Source organism: Emydura macquarii, unplaced genomic scaffold, assembly GCF_026122565.2.
Source record: "Emydura macquarii macquarii isolate MOO-44397 ecotype Brisbane River unplaced genomic scaffold, CSIRO-AGI_Emac_v2 contig_3517, whole genome shotgun sequence".
Classification (NCBI taxonomy): Eukaryota; Metazoa; Chordata; order Testudines; family Chelidae; genus Emydura; species Emydura macquarii.
The window spans coordinates 4,017,351-4,032,107 of record NW_027133654.1 but is presented as its reverse complement, the minus strand read 5'-3'; the positions used below and the strand labels follow the sequence as shown (position 1 = coordinate 4,032,107).

Genomic DNA, 14,757 nt, shown 5'->3' with positions numbered 1-14,757 from the left:
TCCATGATGCTTGATGTTATTCCACTTTTGGCTAAATTAAACAAAAAATCCATATTATGTTCAGTCCCAATAGTTCTACAATGGATTACTGTATTCTAATGTATTTTTAGCTTCCCCTGTCCACCAGCAATCTCTTATCTAAATGGATTGAATTCCCTTGCCATTTACATTCTCAGCACCTTCCCAATCACTCGAAATAGTATGAAAATCTGTTACTCTCTGTCATCCAGTAAATCAAACAATCTTCATGTTGCTGAAATTTAGGCAACTAGTTACTTCCCAATTCATAGTACAATCCTAATACAATCAAGTTTTTAAAACACACTATTTCTTCCCTCTCCCTTTGCAGGTTCAGTCAGCTTTGCAAACATTACTCCTCACACTACCCATTCCCCACTTTACTGACTAGGAAAATGAGGCAGAGGTTAAGAAAGTTGCCCAAGCCCACAAAACAAGTCAAAGATAGACAAACCTGACGTGTAGTCCTTTGACTTCCAATCTCATCCCTAAACCTCAAATCATGCTGCTTTTACAATGCACGTTACCAGATAAAACCCAAATATACTGGATAAACTGAACATTTTGGCACTGTGAAGGTCCATAACTATTTCAACACCAATATTGGATTTAAGTAATGCAATTTTTCCATCTCTCTTCTAGGAATTCTTCTGTGAAGCTATTTCCTCCTATGCTCCTCTCAGGCATTATGCTCTGTCCAAAACTTTCCACTCAGTACTCCTTTCATTGCTTCACCCACTGTTAACTTCAAGTTATTATTTTTATTTCATTTTATAGCTTTAACAGTCTCCATCAGCCTGTGCATGAAACACTTCACTCTGCTTCAAACCCAGCTCTGTTGCATAAAACTTTCCACCACTGAGTCTCTCATTGTTTGCAACACATCCATCCAATTTAGACAGCCTCCTCAGGACACAGACCCATTTTGGAATGGGGGGTTAAGTGCCATACAAAAAATGGTACTGTATTAGAAGAGAATAAAGAGCACTCCCTTTGCCCACTTCAAAAATGAGTTTTCATTGAGTTACTGGCAAGACAGTATTGTACATGTATCTTTTAAAGAACTTTATATAAATTATATATTACCTGGTGAAGCAACTCCATTTCCGACTTCTGTGGGGTACTATTTGTGCTGTGTAGACAAATAGTCAGCAAAGCTTCCAAGAGTCTTATACTCTGAAGTGACCACTCATTCTCTTGCTTTATAGACTTCTTTAGTTCCCCAAGCTCAGCAACAGTAGCAACTGAAGTTTGTTCCACTCTCAAAGAATTGTCACATGAGACACATTCAGACACCAGTTGTCCAGAAGCATCAAGATTTTCATCAAGACTATTAAACTCTGATTGTGTCAACTGTTTGTTCACAGTCAAGTGATATGAATCTTCTTTGAGAACAGGTTCATTAGGAGGACTCCCATTTAAACATTTATTTTCACTTAAAGTTCTCTCCTTTTTTTCTTGCTCTTTTTTATTTTTGGCAAGTTTCTGAATAATCATGATTATTAATCTATGACAAACTTCAAAACCACCAAGTCTATGGAACTGTCTCTGGAAAACTGAACTACACAAATAGATCCAACGACACATGGACCAAATGTCTGCTGCCCTGTGAATATGTTCTGGGGAAGGTAAAGTAAGACTCTCTAGTGACAGACATGGTAGCTTGTGACTCAAAGGCTCACTAGCTGTGCTATCATAGCCTGATGTATCTTCAGAATCATTAGCTGAATCCCGATCACAATCTGCTTCTTTACTTATACACAAAAAAGCCACACAGAGAAATAAGTTTATCAAATTGACATGAATATCTTGATTAACAATTTTTTTCTTCTTTGGATAAGCTTCTCGGAGGCCTGCATAAAACTTGGTCAGGCTTTGAGGAACATAGGAAATCATCTGCTGGCTATGAAAGGAAGTCATTAAATCTAAAATAGACTCCTTTTGTTCATTATCCATACCGTCTAGTTCCGGCATTCCTTGGTCTTTCTGCTGATCTTCAAGGCAGAATATCAGAGTTTCAAATACTTTCAGAGAGTGACTTCTTAAAGTATCTAAGTAATTCAGTTCTGTCATTTGATTCACTCCATTACAACTTAAGAACAGATTTTGTATTATCCTGTGGGAGAAAGCACACAAAAACTTCCCTATTATATAAGCTAGACATAAACAGGGCTTTTTAGATTCTTTGTCCCAGATTCTTCTTCAATCCTAGTAAAAGTAAGTTATCATTACAGTAAAATGCATTACATATCAGGCTATAAATAAAGTTAGATTGTTGGGGGGGTAAGGAAACTTTTGACCCCAATCTCTTACCCATTAACTGCTGTATTGGGGCTTACTGGTGAGAATCTATGGAGGACATCTTTCTGCATTATTCTAAAGTCCTGAGTAAGGATAATCCATTTGATAGTGGGAGAGAATCCACACAAACTTACTTCTCAAATAGGCAATGCATAGTGGCAGACCACTACAATGCACTTCTTGTGGATTGGAAGGACATGGTGTTTAGGGCCACAAGAGTGTTTTAATTAACCTCTGCAGTTAAATTTGCTCAAGGACTCACATAGCTTTATGCTGTATCTGTACCTTAGCCTCTGGTGCTCTTTTTAAAAACAATCATTTACAATCAGTGAACATATTAAATGAAGAACAATTTTGAAATATGTAGTTGTCCCTCTTACTTCTGTTACTCACTGGAAAGGACAAATTTCCTTTGAATATAACAATTTTAAAACATTATGTAATATTATTATGCCATAGTTAGCAAGAATATTTGTATGAATATGGTGCACAAACCAATGTATTTTTCATTTTATCTGAAATATTTTACAAGCAAGCTTTTGTATCTGATGTTTTAAAATAGTAATGTCATACTGTACACAAAATACTAATTATTACCTACTTAGAGAAAAAAAAGCACCCTTTCATGTATTAATCCAAACTCTACTTATTTTAATTTCCAAGCGTGTCTATGCACACCCACAAAAAGTTATTAGTTCATACAGATCCTTACCCAAGTCTCTAATCCTTTTAGGTACTTATATATTTCTGTAACATTAAACCTATAGCTTCTATGAAGGCAGTTGCAATGGTAGAAGTTAGACTGCAAAGAATAAAGTCTAAATTCCTTCACAAAATAACAAATGAACCTATTCAACGCTACTAAGTAACTTTTGCTTGAGGAATAAGAAGTGCAAAATAGGTTTGTATGTTGCATTCTGTCTAAAGGTTTTACACACTTTAGTTTTATAGTGTAGATACCATCATCCCAGATCCATGGACTTCTGAGATTTATGAACCTATTAGCAAGAGTTAGATAAAAGGTCTCAAACCTAAGTATTTACATGGCCCCCCATCATCTTAATTTCCAAGTGTGTGCTGCTACCCAACCTCAAATCTGTTACTAATTATAATCAGTGATTAATGTACAAACATTTCTGTAATTTACAGCTACAGTTTTCCCATGAATAAATACAAAATTAACAAACCTGGATTTAAATAATGCAGGTAGTGTCTGTAAATAAATCTGAAGTACTTCCTGGGGCAAACATTGGCCATGACAGTTGCATACGTGACTGCATGCTGCAGTTATACCTAGCTGTTGAGAGTGATGAGCTAACTCAACCCCCCTCTGGAGCACTGGGTTATAAACATAATTGTATAGCTTCCACTGAACCACCACATTACCCTTTTGGATTAAATGGCAAATGTGGCTTGCTATCTGAGCACTGCGTACTTTGTCTTCTTCAAAAGCAAAGTCCCGGTAAGCCTCCAAAGCATCCCACTTCAACAACATGTCTTCAGATCCACTACTAGGCAAAATCCCTTGAAACCTATAAGGACTTGAAAAATTTGATGCAAGACCAATATCAGTCGAGTTGCTTTGCAGGGTATCTTCTAGCTCAGCAAGTTGGTCACAGTCAATAGTACAAATATTGCAGGCTGCCTGTATAATTTTTTGAGAAACTTCAGCTCCACCCAACTGATCCAATATAAACTTGTTAAGGATGCTCAATATGTACTGTTGAAAGTTTTTTAAGACTGGTAACTTGGAAGCATGAAGTAATGGAGTAATCACAGACTTTGGGTCCATACAACAGCATATTCCTACATTATGTATACCCGATAGAATCTGAACACAGGTGCTGCTCAAAGAAACTTGATGCAGCAAGTGGAAGCATTGATGAGCACAAACAGCAATGCAACAGCACCGTTCAGGATAACGAAATTCTCCATCTATTATGTTCTCAAAAGGGTTTCTGGAAACCTGGTTTTTAAAAGCAGAAACAGGAAGTCCCGAGAGATCTCTGTGGTGATGCATGAAGTGAGAATACTCGCATCGTCTATGCCTCTTTCTCGTACACATTGACTGATGAAGCTGTTCTGATTTCACTTTTTTGATAGTGCTGATTATTTTCATAATGCTGTTGATTAGGGCTTTTAGATGTTCAGAGGCTTCGGTAGTTATTTCCTCATCCCTTGCAACCAGCCATTCCATTTGAAGCACTGTTATTTCAAATAGTTTAAATCCCTGGTGTTGTATAAACTCATGAACTAGATCAATCGAGTGACTAAAATAAAATGGATTAGAGGCTGAACTCTGAAGGCAACAGATCAGAATCTGCAAAACACCTTCTAGAAGCTCAGGCAAAAGAAGGGCTCTGTGGCGATACTTGGAGAATATGAAATCATCCTGAACCTCCTGTAGTGTTTTCTTTTTTCTTGGATCAAAAGGATCAGATTGCTTTTCCAAACAAGTTCTAATTTTTAAAGCTGCTCTAAGTAAGTCTGTTAGATTTTTTCTCAAGTTGTCAGGCATAGTTTCAGCATTGCTAATATCTATGGACATAAGGTGCAGCACTGTTCTAAAGAGCATCCTTTGAACCAGAGCCACAGGTTCTTCTGTCCAGCTTGCAGAAACCACTTCACTTTCTGCAGCCCTACTTACATTACAACAGTCTCCAAATCCTGATAAGAATTCTGTCAATGCGGGCACTACAGTGGCTGCAAGTGCAGAACTATGATTCAAGGTAATATCAAATTTACATACTTTTTCCAACAATGACAACAAGACATGGCACAAGTCAAATGGAGAATTGTCCATACTGCTGACAACTGCTGCTGCAGCTGATTGATTTAAAACATCAGATTCTGACTGTTGGGCTGGAATGATCTGTCTAGAATTTTCTAGACTCACGGCATCAGGATTAAAACTTGGTAGCACTTCTGCCATTGGGGAATCACCCGTACTTGCAAGGTAGTTGTCCCTACGTGGGTATGTTATAAAAGGCTGTAGGATTTGGGACCGTCTATGTTTAATCATTATGGTTGTCTTATCATCTGAATTGCCTTCTGAATCGGAAGTGGATAACTGAGATTTTCTTGCATCCCTCACAGAATATCGATGGGTGGTTTTGCGTGGATGCCTAGTTTTTCGAGATGAGGAATTTAGTTTTACAGGAGTCTGAAAGGATGGATGAGCATTTCCTTCTAAACTTAGTTTTTCCTGTGTACATCTCAGAGAACTTGAATGCGTCTCTTTAGTCAGGCATGTGTCAACCATGAAGGGTAGATGAAAATCTGTTGAAAGAAAAATCAGCACATACATTACACTTCAAAGTAACACGATGAAACTTGTATTAAATATATTTGTAGCACTTTATAACTTGAACATATGTATCTTTGGGATACATATTTGGTTAGTGTCGCTGAAGGTTTTCCACAGTTTTCCATTGCTTTTATTCATGATTTAACACCTCCAGTATAACTAAACAAAAATTTATCACAAAAAGGCTATTTGCTTATTCTCAGAACAGGACCACCACAGTTTTAGTTTCTTCCTATTAGTAATCAAAGACTAACTTTGAATTTTCTATATTTTTTCTTGAACAGCAGCATTTCATTTCCTTCACCCATATCAACATAGACTAGGTTTTTGAGACAGAAAAAAATTATATTTTTCAAAATGTGTTTTAGAAACCCCTCTTACCTGTTAAAATTCCCATATCTTAAAAGGAACACACTGACATGCTTGACTCTGGCTATATCAGAAGAACAACAGAACCAAAATATTAAATCTGATAAAGAGCTACTCTGAACCCTTATCTTTTATTACTCTAACAAGTTGAATATGATTGCTTTCACAAGAAAGTAATTTGTTTATATGAAAACCTAATGAAAGAATAATCACTTAACATACACCACTGTACATGTTCACAGCATTGTACAAAAGTGGTCTAATACGCAACAACACCCATTTGATGTGTGATAAGTCTTATTCTCATCAAACGAATGGGGATCAGGCACACAGGGAAGAAATTTACCCAATGCAACACAGCAAATCGGTGGCTGAGCTGATGTGTGAACACAGTCCTACCTGATTCCCAATCCTGTTCGTAAGAGGATATAGTACACTGTTCTCTTCAACAAAGAGATTTTAAAAAATGGCGGGTAACAGAAAAACTAAAAAGTTTGTATTTACAACAATGCTGATTTTGATGAACTAAAGGTCTGGAACTTAAACTATTTTCACTCCTACAAAAACTATTCCTAAAAAAAAGTTCAGAATAAAAATCAACATGTTACAACTTTGTTAAAGTTGACTTTCAAGGATCCTAATTCCAGTAGTTTTACCAGTATGTGCCAAAGTTGTTTTTTGAGTTGGGAAGGAGTTTTTGGAGGGGGAAGGAAAATCACAGCCACCTTTAATGAGCTGAACGCCCCCAACAGCGAGGCCAAGAGTGACACTCAAGCATATAATATATATTGCTAGCAAAATTTGGAGAACATCCAATGACAGCGTATTTGCTTTCTGCTTGTACCATGGATATGAAATTTAAGACTGCTCAGGGGTCCAAGTGGGATTTGAGGATAATTATAAAGGGGGTGAAATAAGCATTTTTAAGTAGCCTGTATGCCTGGACTCAAATTATATCTAATTGCTAGGAACTCACATAGAGGAGGTCTCTACGTGAGGAAGTTACATACCCATTTTCAGCAATGATGCAGCTGGACTCATGCTACTAATGGTATAACCATCGTGTATTCCTGTTGCAGAGTTTTTTACCACCTACTTAGAGCTCTGGGGATGAGATGAGATGGTAGCAAAAAAAGAGCAAGCTAACCTGTCCCTGTTCTATGATAGTGTTTAAACCATTCATAGCACCAGTGCATCTGCACCACTTTTTAAAAACAGGTAAGAAGCTCCCTCTGATCATCATTCTTTATAAAAAGGCTCAATTCTTGTGCTTGATAAGGACCCTTATAATAAATTGCAAAAAATGTAGACTTCATGCAGTAGAGGGTAGTGCCTATCTGGGAAGAATGAAAGCATATCACAAAAAATATTAGAAAAATTTTACACAGAAATGCAGCCCAATAGCCTCTAACAAGAGGAAAGCTTCTTGAAGTTTATCCCACTAGTAATGCTAGCTAGGGATTCGGCTGGGAAAAGACAAAAATACATTATACACTGTACATGAACAGGTTTGAGACATTTTAAAAAGTGATGCATTATTTTAAACTAATTCTGATAAAGCCACTAATTTATCACATGACCACAAGAAGGCTTGTGTTTGAGTCAATCAAGCTGAAAATGCAACTGAATTTTAAGTTACACACAGACTATCAGACTTGCTCTATAAGTATTGTGACTCTATGTATGGTAACAAGACTTAGACAGACAAAGGACTTAAAATATAAAGAAATGTGGGACAAGTCTATGCAAGATACTTTAGGATTCCTGAAAGGAATCAAATTCTCTCCCTCAAACATTTTGCTGCTTTGCAATTTGCTCAGTCTTCCCTCTATTGGGAGAAAGTATACAGAACTCAAAAAAGGAAGTCACCAGTTTGAAATGTAAGAGACTCTTTGCCTAAATTCCTCATTATGTATGGTTTTGAATCCAGGATTTTTATTTTTAAGTTTCAGCATACACATTATTACAATACATCATTTTTGCTACGATTCTGATAGCGCAGTATGATGAAAAACATACCTATCGCTTTTTCTTCTTGGACAGGTATTTTCCACACCAGTGGGAGAAGAGACAGAAGGAGAGTTAGAAGTTCTTCTCGACACGTCAGCTCCTATATTGGAAACAAAGTATTTTTAAAACTTCATGTCTTGTTTTACAGAAATAGCTGGACTCTTCCATCTGCCATTGATTTCCTAATATAAATTTTATTTAGAGTTAAACATTCAATTCCCTGAATCCCCAAAAGCTACACTGGAGAAATAACTCTGCAGAAAAAAAAAAGTTCTAGCCATAAGCCACAGCAAACCAGAAAGCATTACAAGTATTTAGCACATCTTTGCAATTTTGTCGGTAAATATCAAAGATATCCAAACATTTCTTGTTGAAAGAATTCCTCACCTAAGGGGGAGAAAAAAAACATTAAGTGAAAACTGAAAGTAAATAACTTCTATTGGTCTGAAGGGAGATAGTATGAAACCATAAAAAAAGGAACTGGGAATCTCTGTGGTTGCAAGACATGCTATGCTTTTCTTTTCTTTTCTTAAAATAGCATATGTATTGCCTTACCACATTTAAAAATATTCCTTCTTCTGGGAAAGGCTGTAAGTTACCCCTTAAAGGAAAAAGTTATCTACAACAAGGTACTATGGGAGAATAGAATTCTACAGAGGGAAAATAAGTTTACTTATCTGTAATTTTATTTCTTTGAAATTGTCATTCCTGCACAGATTCTGGAACTCTCTCAAAACTTAAAGAATTTTGAGCCCAGAGGGCAGCAGTAAATGGGATAGAGCATGAACAAAACTCTGCACTGGCCTTTATACACCACTCTCTACCAGAGTCAGTACTACTTAAGTGCTGAGGGTTTTCCACTGTTCTCTTCTACACTAAGAAACTAAAGCCCCAAGACCGAAAATTTTAGCAGATGCTTTTCCCTGAAGAAACAAAGTTTTTCAGAAGCCTCAAGAAGCTGTGAAATCAGTTTTCAAACATGCTTTATTGTTCTTGGGCATCAGCTAGATCGATCAATAAATTAAAGATAATAATATATAGCTCTTATATAGCACTAATCATCCATAGATCTTAAAGCACTTTACAAACAGTGGTCAGTATCATTACCCTGGTTTTATAGATGGGAAACAGACACAGACACTGACTAATTTGCTGCCAGTTTACTCAATAGGAAGAAGAAAGTTATGCCACAAAATGGACAAGGAAAACATTAATTTAATCTGCCTTCAGAATGTAGTATTTATCAAAGGTACTTACATGGATGCCATTACTGTAGTATTGGAAGGTCACAATCTTAATGTATTTATCTTCATAACACCTCTGTGAGGTGGGAAATGCTATTAATTCCCTTTACAAATGACAAAATACAATTCTAAGAAGAACAGATTGCATGTATAAAGACTAACATTTACTGCAACCTAACCAACCCTTACCTAGGTTTTATGGGATCTATTACAAGTAACTAAATTTAATCAGTCAACTACCTAGAACTATTGACAGAAGCCTTAGTTAAGTCCATACATGTTATAGACCATCACCCAGAAGAGGTTACTTACCTGTAACAGGAGGTTCTTCAAGATATGTAGCCCCTATCAGTATTCCACGGAGGGTTACACGTGCACCCTGCTCCTGGAGATGGAAAATTTTAAAGTAGTGTTTGCTGGTCCAAGCATGGGTCCTGACTCGCCTTGTGCTTCCGTCCAAGGTGATAAAGGGGGGAGGGGGGGAGGGGAAAACCAACCGTGTCTCCAGTTCCTTCTCCACCGTAAATCTTAGAGACTCCACCCTCCTTCCCCTTTGCTGCAGAAGGGGAATGGGCAGCGGTTTAGACTCCCCTGGTGCAGCTGCCACCGTCCTACTGCTGGATGCCTGGGCTGTGATGGCCCTGCCTCTTCCGATCCGTGCTCCACCCCTTCCCCAAGGCCCAACACCATGGGTGGCAGGTAATGAGGGCTGGGGGGCCAGGCTGCAGTGGGGCTCCTTGGTGCCAGCAAGAGCAGGCGGGAAGGGGGGCTCAGGCAGAAAGGGTGGGGGCTAGCCTCGCTGAAGGGGGGTGCCCGTGCCACTCATGGGAAGGAGAATATAGATAAGGACCATACATCTTGAAGAACTTCCAGTTACAGATAAATAACCTCCTATTCTTCGAGTGATGGTCCCTATTGTATTTCACTGAAGGTGACTGACAAGCAGTAACTAAGTTGGTGGAGGTGCGACGATGATGACGGAAGGGTCATGCAGAGGACCACCATGCCAAATGAAGCATCTCCATGTGGCTGCTCTACATATATGTCTATGAGAGGCCCTGTTCATAGCTTGAGCTCTAGGAGAGTGAGCTCATTTCCCTGGAGGGGGAGGCATGCCCAACAGTTGGTAGCAGAGTTTGATGCAGTCAGAAATCCACCTGGAGATTCTTTGGGTGGAGATGGCCTGTTCTCAGAGTCTCTCAGCTCTTGCAGTGAATAGCCTAGGGGACTGACAGGTTTTGTTCTCCGCAGGTAAAAGGCCAGCACACACTTGACATTGAGGGAATGGGGCTGACTTTTTTTTGCAGCGGCATGTGGTTTTGGAAAGAAAACAAGTAAGTGAATAGCTTGGTTAACGTAGAAGTGGGACACCCCTTATGGTAGAAATTTAGGGTGCAGACGTAAGGAGACCTTCTCCAATACTGTGAATGGTGGGTCCACCATTATAGCACTGAGGTAATACCCTCCATGCTGAAGTGATGGCCACTAGAAAGGTGATTTTCATGGAAGGGATTGATAAGGAGAAGGATGCCAGTGGCTCAAAGGGGGATTTCATTAAAGCTGAAAGTACCAAATTCAAGTCCCACTGAGGTGTGAGCATTTGGCAGAGAGGGAAGGTTCTGAGGATGGCCTTCCTAAATCTAGCAGTTAGTGGGTGTGTAAAAACAGAGCAGTCCTTGATCATAATCAAGCAGTGCTTGATTCTGCCATCATGTTGGGTAAGGAGATCAGGGAAGTTCAGGATGGGAATTGGGGGACAGGAGGACATGTGGAGGAAACTGGGGAACTAGACTTGTTTGGGCCAGAAGGGGGCAATGAGAATGACTATCCCCTGTCTCGTCAGATTTTCAGGAGAACTCAAGGTAGGAGTGGCAGCAGTAGGAAATGCGCAGTTGATTTGGTCTGAACACAAGAGGAGGAGAGCACTGCCCTGGCAGCAACAGCTGATGCCTCCTCTGGAGCAATATGTGGTGCATTTGCTGTTGGTCTGAGAAGTGAATAGGTCTCTAGTTGGGTTCCCTCATTGTTCAAAGATGTTGCATAACACCATATTGTGAAGCTCCCATTCATGATCACTCGCAAAGTGTCTACCGAGCGAGTCTGCAAACACATTCTGTGTTTCCAGAAGGTAGGCTGCAGATAGTGTGATTTGGTATGTGATACATCAGTTCCTGAACTTGACTGCTTTTGTGCAGAGTCCTGGGCAGGTTGTTTGTGGATTTAGAATGAGTGGGAGAAAGGAGTCAAATGCTTTTTGCACTGCTTGAAGTTTCAGGATGTTGATATGCATCCTGGACTTGTGAGAGGTCCATGTACCTTGTGCCGTGTGATTATCCATATGGGCTCCCCAACCTATTAGGGACGTGTCAGTGACAATAATTGTGCTTGGAGAGGAGGGAAGAACGGGAACTCCTAGGAGTAACTGACAGGTCGTCTGTCCACCATAGTAAGGATGATAGTATCTTGGCGAGAACCTTCAGCCTGAAGTCCAGAGAGCAATGGAATGGAGCCATGTCTGGAGGCAGCAAAGATGAAGTCTCATGAAAGGGGTCACATAGGTGCACAAAACCATATGGCCCAGAAGTAAGGTGACCACGTGTTCCGATTTTATAGCGACAGTGCCAATATTCAGGGTGTTTTCTTTATAGGCGCCTATTATCCCCAACTGCCATCCTGATTTTTCACACTTGCTATCTGGTCACCCTACCCAAAAGGGATAGGCATGTCTTGACTCGTATGCGGGTCATTCATGATGTGAGAAATTATGGTGTTCATCACCTGAAACTTGTCTGTGGGAAAGAATGTTCATGCTGTGATAGAGTTTATGGTAGCCCCAATGAAGTCTAGTGACTGTGTGGGCTTGAGGATCGATTTCTCGATGTTGATGCTAATTCCCAGTGAAGCGAGGCGATTGAGTAACATGGAGGTCAACACAAGGGCCTCCTGGGGGGACCAGGTTGTCAGGAGCCAGTTGTTGAAGTATGGAAAAACAAGACGACTAAGATGCCTGATGTGAGTTGCCACTTGGAATATACTCTAGTGAAGACGCTGGGAGCAGCAGCTATTCCAAAAGGAAGAACTCTGTATTGGAAATGGCTGGTGTCCACCGTGAATTTGAGAAAACATCTGTGGGCAGGATGAATGTTGAGCTGGAAGTAAGCATCCTTCATTTCAAGAGCTGTGAATCATGCCTTTTTCTAGGAAGGGAATGATTGCTGCTAATGTGACCATGCAAAACTTGAGTTTGCGGATGACGGGATTGAGTGGCAGAGGTAGAGGATTGATCTCCAACCTCCTTTTTTCTTGGAAATTAGGAAGTAAGTTGAATAGAACCCTGCTCCTTTATATTCTAGGGGAATGTGCTCTATTTCTCCCTGATGCAATAAAAAGGTTCAACTCTTGGGAGAGGATATTGTCGTGAGAGTGGTCCCCAAAGGAGATGTGGAGGAGGGTTTTGGAGGAGGAAGTGTGACAAATTCGATCAGATAGCCATAGCGAATGACATTCAGCACCCATTTATTTATCCATTGTTATTGTACTCCAAGAATGGTAAAAGAGAGTGTTAAGTGACAACCAAAGGGATAGGAGGGGTTACGAGAAGTTAGGCTCTGCGGTTGTCGGCTCTTGAGTTTGCATCAAAAATACCTCTTGACCTGAAGCTGGGCCTGCAAAAAGGAAGCCAGCAAGGGAGGGCCAGGGAAGTGCGATATCAGAGTCTTTGGGCATTTTCATGGACGCTCAAAAGGTGATAGAACTGAGGAGATCAGTACCTGTGGGTGGACAAGGAGAGGAGGAACTTCTGTTTTGGGCATATATGCTCCCACCTCAGTAAGTGAAAGATAGTCTTAGAGTCTTTCAATATATATGAGGACTTCGTCTTTTGATTGAAAAGATGGGATTCATCAAAAGGAAGGTCCTTGATGATGTACTGGACCTCCCTCAGGAAAACTAGAAGCATGAAGCCAGGACTCTACACATCACAACAGCTGTGGCAATGGCCCTGGAGGAGGTAACAACAGTGTCTACTGTAGACTGGAGGGCAGTTCTGGCTGTTTCCCTTTGTTGATGAGGGCCTGGAAGTGGACACAATCTTGTTGTGGTAGGGCAAATTCTTCAAATTTAGCACAATGCAGGATGTCATTTTTAGCCAAGAGAACTTAATAATTCACTATCCTGAATTGCACATTGCAGGAAGAGAAGACTTTCTGGCCTCAAGACCCTTGATCAAGACCCTTCCCTTCCTTGTGCCCAGAAGTGGACCAGGTATTGCTTAGTCCTGTCTGCAGCAGCCTGGACCACCAGTGAGTTCAGAGCAGGGTGGGAGAAGAGGAACTCTGATCCCTTGGTCAGGACATAGTAAAGTTACTCTGCTCCCCTGGGAGTGGCGGAACATGTGGTGGGAGTATGCCATACAGCTCTGGCTGGTTCTAATATTCCATTGCAAATTAGAGCGCTATTCTCACCGGTGCCAAGGTATGTAGGATATCCTGGAGCTTATGCTGCAAGTCCTGAATCTCCTACAGTGAGATGTAGAGTTCTTCCGCAACTCTCCATGGAAGCTCTTGGAATTGATGAAAATCAGCTGGGGAGGAGGGAGATGAAGCAGTCACTGCTTCATCCGGTGAGGAAGAAGGGGACCTCCCTGGTTCCAGCAGAACTGCCGGGACCTAGATGTAAGATTCTTCCTCCACTAATGGGTCCGTGATCCTGACGGATCTTCTTGATGGAGAAGCAGGCAGTGATTCTTTTTCAGACTGGACAGGTTCCGAGGGAGGATACTGAGCCCAGTAAGCCCAATATGACCAGTAAACTGGATCTGACGGAAGTTGCAGAAGTCCCCATGGCATAGGGTGCCAATGGCTCTGAGGAGGATGAGGCAACTGTTCTCATGGGCATGCATGTCTCTGATGTTGCACAGGGGTGGTATGGAAGGGGCAGTTCTCCTCCTGATTCAGATTCATCAGAAAAGGAGAAAGTGTTGCACAGGGGTGGTATGGAAGGGGCAGTTCTCCTCCTGATTCAGATTCATCAGAAAAGGAGAAAGTGGATTCTGATGGAACAGAGTATAGAACCTGTGAGAAGGGTGAGAGTGTCCATAGCCTAGGCACATCCTGTGGAGGGGATATGATCTCCCTGGAAGTAGAGGAGCCCTCATGGAGGGGACTCTGGGTCCAATAAGACAAAGACCTCTTGGAGTTCAGGCTCAGATCCTGATCTTCCTGGTGTGAGAGGCACTCTTTCCTTCCTGGACATTGGCACCAGCGCCAACGACTTGCCTAGTACAGGCTTACCTTGTGTCTTGTGGGGTGCCAGTGATGGCAGTATTGGCAGTTCAACACCAGTGGCCGCTGGATCCCAAGGTTTCTGAGTCTTTTCGTGACTCTGGGACTTGGCAAAAGCTCCATCCCCTTGAGCTGAGCAAGTGGAGGAAGCATCCACTCTCTTGAACTTAGAGGAAGACCCATGCGTAGATGCTTCCGAATGTTCTGAGTAGACCCCACTGTAGGG

General features: G+C 40.9%; 1 protein-coding gene across 6 annotated transcripts in view; it reads right to left on the bottom strand.

Moving 5' to 3' along the window:
- The window catches only part of LYST (lysosomal trafficking regulator), a 164,146-nt gene that overhangs the window by 110,135 nt on the left and 39,254 nt on the right, over positions 1-14,757 (bottom strand). For all 6 annotated transcript variants that reach the window (XM_067535985.1, XM_067535988.1, XM_067535987.1 and 3 more), the window contains exons 4-6: positions 8,015-8,105; positions 3,507-5,598; positions 1,105-2,134 (exon numbers count right to left, since the gene is read on the bottom strand). In XM_067535985.1, the coding sequence (XP_067392086.1) occupies positions 1,105-2,134; positions 3,507-5,598; positions 8,015-8,105 (3,213 nt within the window). The remainder of the gene's footprint in view (positions 1-1,104; positions 2,135-3,506; positions 5,599-8,014; positions 8,106-14,757) is intronic.